Source organism: Garra rufa, chromosome 15 (genome assembly GCF_049309525.1).
Source record: "Garra rufa chromosome 15, GarRuf1.0, whole genome shotgun sequence".
NCBI classification, from domain to species: Eukaryota; Metazoa; Chordata; class Actinopteri; order Cypriniformes; family Cyprinidae; genus Garra; species Garra rufa.
Window position 1 is genome coordinate 12,225,439 of NC_133375.1, and position 8,086 is coordinate 12,233,524.

Below are 8,086 nucleotides of genomic sequence, written 5' to 3' on the forward strand. Positions count from 1 at the left end.
TCCTGTGATTTCAAAGCTGAATATTTTAGCATTATCACTCCAGTCACATGATCCTTCAGAAGTCATTCTAGTATTCTGATTTGCTGCTCGAAAAACATTTATTATTATTATTATGTTGAAAACAGCTGAGCAGAATTTTTTCATGTTTCTTTGATAAAGCATTTATCTAAAAAAGAAATCTTTTGTAACATTATACATGTCTTTTGTGTTAAACGTTAGATCAATTGAAAGCATCCTTGCTAAATAAAAGTATTCATAACTTCAACTGTTTTAAATGTTGATAATAAAATTGATAAAAACCAGCAAATCAGCATATTAGAATGATTTCTGAAGGATCACTGAAGACTGGAGTAATTATGCTGAGAATTTAGCTTTGATCACAGGAATAAATCGTTTGTTATAATATACTCAAATAAAAAGCAGTTATTTTAAATAGTACAAATATTTCACAATATTACCGTTTTTGCTGTATTTCGGATCAAATAAATGCAGGCTTGGTGAGCAGAAGAGACTTCTTTAAAAAACATTAAAAATCTAAAACTTTTGACTGGTGGTGTATGCATGCATGTAGCCTAATTATTTTATTTTATTTTTATTTTTTTTACTTCTTCCATTGTATATACATGCTTCTTCCAGAGGTTTGAAGGACATATATCCAGACATTTAAAAGAGCAATAACACTTTACTCTAAAAAAAACTTAAGATAATCTAATTACGTTTTACCTTGGTAAAGTAACTCTAGCGTTCTATATTCCAGTTTGTATGCTTCATAAGCTTCATTTGCATATCAAACTCAACCTTTTCATTAACCTTTGACCTCAAACCCCCTATTTACCCCCTCTCCTGTTTAGCCTCACCGAATCCGGAACGAGTACAGTATTATCAGTGTGATAAAATATCCATGAGTAAATCACGCTCAAACAAAGCTTTCACTAAAAAAAGTTTGATTTGCAACAACAAAGGGCTTTTTGCTGAAGATCTCAAATTCATCTGCCTAATCTGGCAATTAGAGGTGTGTGTTGAGTGTTTGATAGTCGTCTGGCTGATCTGACCATCTGCTTCTTATCAGCGTTTCTTTTATTTTTTAAATGTGTGGATTTATTTATTTATCTAAAGGATCTATTAGAGCAGCAGGCAGCCACATCTCTCCGCAGTCAATCAGATAGCCTCTCTCTGCATGTGTGTGTGTGTGCGTGTGTGTGTGTGTGTGTGTGTGTGTTAGTGTGTCGCCTATTTAGAAATCCACTAGAGGGCGCAGTCTCATCTGAGGGCCTGCCAGCTTGATTTAAGCAGGAAACTGTCTGTTGTTTTTGCCAGGCTGTCTGCTGTGGGTGTGTGTGGAGTGTTTTAGTTTCTCCCGATATGAAGCACTGGGGTCCAACAAAAACAACATGCAGAGGAAGGGGTGAGGGGCAGACTGGGGCAGGGCAATGGATTATGGGGGCATGGAGAGCAACCAAGTCGCCTCTGGTGCACAGCAGGAGCTCCTCACTGACTTTATGCTAACTTCAATTCATACAATAATTTATAGCTACAAGTAATATATCAACAAATATGAATGGCGGGAGTAATAATGGCAAAATATGAACCATGACCTCGCTTATTATAGCGTTTAAATGCATCATTAAACAGGTGCTTTGAGGAGTAAAGACTTGGAGGTATCTAATTTACAAATCTAATATTTTTAGTATACATAAATACATTTTATAAACATTTTTAGTATACCTTAATTAAAAATAAAGGTGCCACGATGCCATAGAAGAGCCATCTTAGGTTTCTGAAGAACGTTTTAATCATCTAAAGAACATATTGTGCAATGGAAAGGTTCAAAGGATGTTAAAAGTTCTTCATGTAACAAAAGTGTATGTAAAGTTGCATTGTTCGCGATTGGTTTGATATGCATCAGTATGCAAGCTTTTTCAAAAATACAAGACCACCTTATAGTATCTGATGAGTATGCCATTCCATACTGAATGTAAATCTTAAGATGTTTACAAACTGAAAAAATAAAGATCATACCACAGATGCAGCGTTCTAGAAAGCTCTGATGCCAAAACTGATGCCACAAGATTTTATTCTCATGGACATGTGCAGACAGCATCCTCCAAACCAAAGGTGAACATCCATTTATTCAAATGTATGCTAGTTGCCATAAGTGGCACTATTCACACATTTTATATCTAATCTGATGCATCTAAACAAATTGGTCAGAGTTGCATTACATGCCTCTGTTGTCTTTACATTAGTCCTCAGTGTTAGTCACACATTTACTTCACACTGTCACTAAAGTGTTACAGTAATAATTCATTTTATTCCTTTACACTAGATACAATCCACTTGAGTAGAAGATACTGACTGAGAAGATCTGCAAATGATCTCATCAGTGTTGTGCAGAGTGACACTCTGATAGGTTTTGATTAATGGATTTACACACTGATCCCCCTAAATGCGATTGCACATTAATTTAAGTGTGTGAAACAAGATTTGTAGTATGTGTAAATAGTGATGAAAATACGAAACAACCGATTTAACGGAGACCTCATGAAAACTTCTGTGAGGATTATCGTCTGTAGAGCATCTCAGATGTAAAAGGAAAAATAACTTAGGTGTAGCCTATAGTTTTCCCGTTTGTTTGAATGTGAATTGCTCTCTATTCAGCCTAAGCTATTTCGCTTTAACTGCCTTTTTTTTCAGGTGCAGCAAATTGGGTGTAACGCGTGAACAGCGCGTCCTTAAGAAACTCGTTAATGTCAAATGCGTCGTTTCCTTTTGTTTTTTGTTTATTTTGCGAGTTTGTGTCCGCTATTATCATGCAAATAAATGCAAGAAAGTGAGAATTAAATTCACACATATCCAAATCCTTTGCTGACATGTGATCTAATCACTAAAGACTCTCTGAGCGCTTTATAAAGTACCGATTTATTTTTTATTAGATTCACTGAACTAATTGGATTTTACGATTCATCTGAAAAGCTCAGTTTTTACGCATAAACCAGTCAGCTTCTCAGTAGTTAATAAAATAAATAAAAGAATTAATTAATAAAGTTTAATGAAATGTTAATTCAGTTTATATTGCGCATTACACAATGTGATTTATAATGAAACACGTCTGTTTTTGTTTCTTAGGGAGTTAAGGAGTTTGAATGTGCATCTCTTCCTCATTTTAAAAAGGCTGCAGAGATGTGTTGTAGTGGAAGTAGAGTGTTTGAAGTGACTGAATGTCACCTTCATGTAATGTTTGAGTGAGGGGAAATCACAGAGCAATGCCTCTTTTACATTATCATTTGGTCCCAGGCTCTGGTTTCACTGGGAACCTGTCTGAAACCTGTTCAGGCTTGCGAGTTTAGTTTAGTTTAGTTTAGAAGTTTAATTTGTGCCATGCAGAAACATCTGAAATTTGTGAGCAGTTAAAAAAGATACATACACTTGCAGTGTAACCTAATAAATAAAAATTTGATTAATAAAGAAAAACAACATGCCAATGCATGTATCAAGATTGCATAAAATAAATTCCGTAACACTGGATTTAATGAGTCCTCTCAATTTTAGTATTAGTGTTTAAATTTAAATGTGACCCTGGACCACAAAACTCATTAAGATATTAAGTAAAGATCATGTTCAAAACTTTATTTTTGATTAGTAATATGCTAAGAACTTTATTTGGACAACTCTTAATATTTTAGATTTTTTTTTTTTTTTTGCACCCTCAGATTTCAAATTTTCAAATAGTTGCATCTCGGCCAAATATTGTCCTATCCTAACAAACCATACATCAATGGAAAGCTTATTTATTTCGCTTTAGGCGATGTTTAAAAAAAAATGAAATTTTTAAACTAACCCTTATGACTGGTTTTGTTTCGGAAAAGGTGCAACGAACTTATCACTGCAAGCTTTGAATGAAACTTTTAGGCAGAAATTAAGCTTAAGCTTATAATTTTAGTAAATTGGCAGAAAAAAATAGGCTAATAAATGTAGCATATTTATTTATAAAGGACGTTTGAGTCTGTTTGACATGAATGAACATATGTTTAGTGTGTGGAAAAGTTACCATCCATTCAGATTCTGCGACTGTGACTCTGCGTTGTTTCTTCTCATTTTTTATTTAAAAAGCGCCGCAAATGAGACGTGACGCAAAAACATTTTTGTCAGACAATTTAGGCTAAATCTAACTTGAAAGACGAGCGGGCCATTACTTTTTCATTAAGTAGAAAAACAAGAGTTAAGCTCACTTTGTTGACACACACTCGCTCCTGCAGACTGCGTGGCCCGGGGGGGTGCCGTGGTGGGTGGGAGTGAGTTTGTGTGTGTGTGTATGGGGGCTGGAGATAAGGGGTCCGATATATGGGTCTAAAGGGAGGGGTGAGAAGTCTGGAGTTTAAAAAGACAGGGCGCTTCACTCCCTCACACAGACGCGCTTCAGCTTCAAGTGAGGGAAACTTACCTCAGACTCTTGTTTCTGACAGAAGATTCCAAACACTCTCTACAGACTCTATAGCCATTCGGATAAAATTGCACTGACGGACTCAAACCAAATGGAGCCAACGCCGGAATACGCTGACTCGTATGACTACTATGAAGATAACGAGACTGCGTGCGATTACTCGGAGTGGGAGCCGTCATACTCTCTCATTCCCGTGCTGTACATGCTTATTTTCATTCTCGGTCTCTCCGGGAACGGCGTGGTTATCTTCACTGTCTGGCGCGCCAAATCCAAACGACGAGCGGCAGACGTTTACATCGGCAACCTGGCGCTTGCGGACCTGACTTTTGTTATCACGCTGCCGCTGTGGGCTGTATACACCGCACTGGGTTACCACTGGCCGTTTGGCGTGGCTCTCTGCAAGATCAGCAGCTATGTGGTGCTTGTCAACATGTATGCAAGCGTCTTCTGCCTGACCTGTCTAAGTTTTGACCGCTATCTTGCCATCGTCCACTCTCTGTCCAGCGGACGGCTCCGCTCCCGAGCCACTATGCTGGCGTCTCTGGGTGCCATCTGGTTCCTCTCGTGCCTTCTGGCCGTGCCAACTCTCCTGTTTCGCACTACGGTGGACGACGCCGGGAACAACCGCACCACCTGTGCGATGGACTTCAGCCTGGTCACTCTCAATCAGCATCACGAATCCCTTTGGATTGCAGGTCTGAGCCTTTCGTCCTCCGCTCTTGGTTTTCTTCTGCCTTTCCTGGCCATGACTGTCTGCTACTGCTTCATTGGCTGCACGGTCACCCGGCATTTCAGCCACCTGCGCAAGGAAGACCAGAAGAAGCGTCGTCTCCTAAAGATCATCACCACCTTGGTGGTGGTTTTTGCATTCTGCTGGACGCCTTTCCATGTGCTGAAAAGCATGGATGCGCTGTCATATCTAGACCTGGCGCCTACCTCTTGCGGCTTTCTAAATTTTCTTCTTCTGGCTCATCCGTACGCCACGTGCCTGGCGTATGTCAACAGCTGCCTCAACCCGTTCCTCTATGCGTTCTTTGACCTGCGCTTCCGCTCACAGTGCCTGTGTCTGCTGAACCTGAAGAAGGCCATGCATGGGCACATGAGCTCCATGTCTTCAACTCTCAGCGCCCAGACTCAAAAGTCAGAGGTGCAGTCGCTGGCCACCAAAGTGTAAGAGAGGAACAGAAAAAAATGAAGTGGAAGAAAGAATAAACACTGGGTTGAGGGGTTAAAAAGGTGGGAATCTATTGACGGCTGGTCCGTTGTGATGTGGTGACCCTGATGGACTTTGAAGAACATATTGCTCTATGTTTGTAAATAACACTCACAGTTTGGTGTACTCTACTGTATTCATGGATGAATTGCTGGAATGATGTGACTTTGTGTGTCTGCATGTGTGAAATTATGTTCGCTGACATCTATTCGTCAACTTTGACATGCAAACAGGAGGTCAGCTTTCTCCAAAAGCATTCAACACTGACCACAGTGATGCTGCACTGAGGATGAACTTGCTTGTGCTGCTGTAAGAGTGTGTGATTGTGTTGAAGCCTATACACTGGTGTAGAGATGCAAATTGTACAGTATTTTCATACTATTTTTCTGCTAATTTGCAACGTGTTCAGTATTTGTAGCACTTGTTAAGAGGAGATATAAAAATTATAATTTTTGTTAAACTCCCTGATGTGAATGTGTGTGTTTTTTGATGAGTGGTTCAGTGTGTGTTTGTGAGAGAGAGAGAGAGTGTGTGTGTTACAGTGCAAAGGTGATGCTGCTTGATTAGATAGTTTAAAGTGCAGACAGAGAGTCAGGGGTTTGGGGGGGTGGGCAGACAGACAGATGGCTGGTGACAAATGTCTCTGGGAAAAAAGAAAGACAAGTGGAGGAAGGGAACAAATTTGGGGGTGTAAATGGATATATATATTCATGAAATTATGTTATATTTTTTTGGAAATTTCTGTAACTAACTACTGCTACTGTATTAAATATGTTCCTTAAATACAATACCGTCTTAGCGTCATTACACATGATTATGGGTATATTCACTGGTGTGTGCAACACAGTTTAAAAGAGTTTATATTAATAGTCCGTCCATCCATTTTCCAAACCACCTGTGAAAAAGAAGTGTTTAATTGTATTAAATGTGCACTTGCAGTATACTTTAAATCTTAAAAGTATACTTAAAAAAACTTTCAAATAATATGTTAATGAAATAAAAGTGCACTTTCATGACTGTTTTTAACACACTTAGTGCAATTTTTAAAAATGATAATACAATTTTTAAAAATGCACTTTGTAAAAATTTCAACTAAAGGTTTTCATTTAAATACACATTTGAAAACATTGTTTTAATAATATTTTGTTGTGCTTTTTAAGTAGTACACTTTTTTATACGTTGACTAACATATTAAAGCACGTGTAAAGTTCTTGATTATAATGTAACTTTTTAGTGTTGTTTGAGAATGCACTGAAAATCAATATATATTTAATATATCTTATTAAAAGAATGCTAAAGTGAACTTTCTCACTGGAGTATGCAGGGTTGCACAGTATATGTGACCCTGGACCACAAAACCAGTCATAAGGGGCAGTTCTTTGAAATTGAGATTTATGCACCATCTGAACGCTGGATAAATAAGCCTTCAGTTGATGTATGATTGTTAGGATAGGACAATATTTGGCTGAGATACATCTATTTGAAAACCTGGAATCTAAGTACTGAGAAAATCACCTTTAAAGTTGTCCAAATGAAGTTCTTAGCAATGCATATTACTAATAAAAAATTAAGTTTTGATATATTTATGGTAGGAAATTTACAATATGTCTTAATGGAATCTTTATTTAATATCTTAATGATCTTTGGCATAAAAGAAAAATTGATCCTTTTCACCCATGCAATGTATTTTTGGCTATTGCTACAAACCTATGTTACTTATGACTGCTTTTGTGGTCCAGGGTCACTTATATCAATACATAATTAATATATCTTTTTAAAAGTAGGCTAAAATAAACTACTTTTTCACAGGAGTACGTAGGTTTGCAGTACATTAATAGTACTGTAACTTAAATAATTTTTTTGTGTGTATGTGTTTGAAAAAATTATAAAACTCACAAAGTTCCTCTGGATATTCAAAGTTTTCTTGTGTTTGGGGAACAGTGTTGTGAGTTTCAAATATGTGACCCTGGACCACAAAACCAGTCTTAAGTAGCACAGGTATATTTGTAGCAATAACCAAAAATACATACAAATTTTATGACAAAAATCATTAGGAAATTAAGTAAAAATGGTGTTCCATCAAGATATTTTTGTAAATTTCCTACCGTAAATCAAATCCTATTTTTTCATTAGTATATGCATTGCTAAGTACTTCATTTGGTCAACTTTAAAGGCAGTTTTCTCAATATTTAGATTAGATATTTCAGATTTTCAAATAGTTGTATCTCAGCCAAATATCGTCCTATCCTAACAAACCATACATCAGTGGAAAGCGTATTCAACGTTTGGATGATGTATAAATCTCAATTTAAAAAAAAAAAAAAAAGACACTTATGACTGGTTTTGTGGTCCAGGGTCACATATTACAAAAAAAAAAATTAATAATAAAAATAAATAATAAAAGAAATAGTCAAATATCTTTTAGAAACTGA

The 8,086-nt window shown here is 37.0% G+C and overlaps 1 protein-coding gene across 1 annotated transcript; it reads left to right on the plus strand.

Annotated features, from left to right (window-relative positions):
* Positions 1-4,426: 4,426 nt before the first annotated feature.
* On the plus strand, positions 4,427-6,442 carry aplnra (apelin receptor a). The gene has a single exon (XM_073819388.1). The coding sequence runs from the start codon at positions 4,533-4,535 to the stop codon at positions 5,613-5,615; it is 1,083 nt and encodes a 360-aa protein (XP_073675489.1). The 5' UTR covers positions 4,427-4,532; the 3' UTR covers positions 5,616-6,442.
* Positions 6,443-8,086: the final 1,644 nt, after the last annotated feature.

What these genes read in the sequence shown, in the direction of transcription:
- aplnra (XM_073819388.1), top strand. Translation starts at nt 4,533, where the DNA reads ATGGAGCCAACGCCGGAATACGCTGACTCGTATGACTACTATGAAGAT.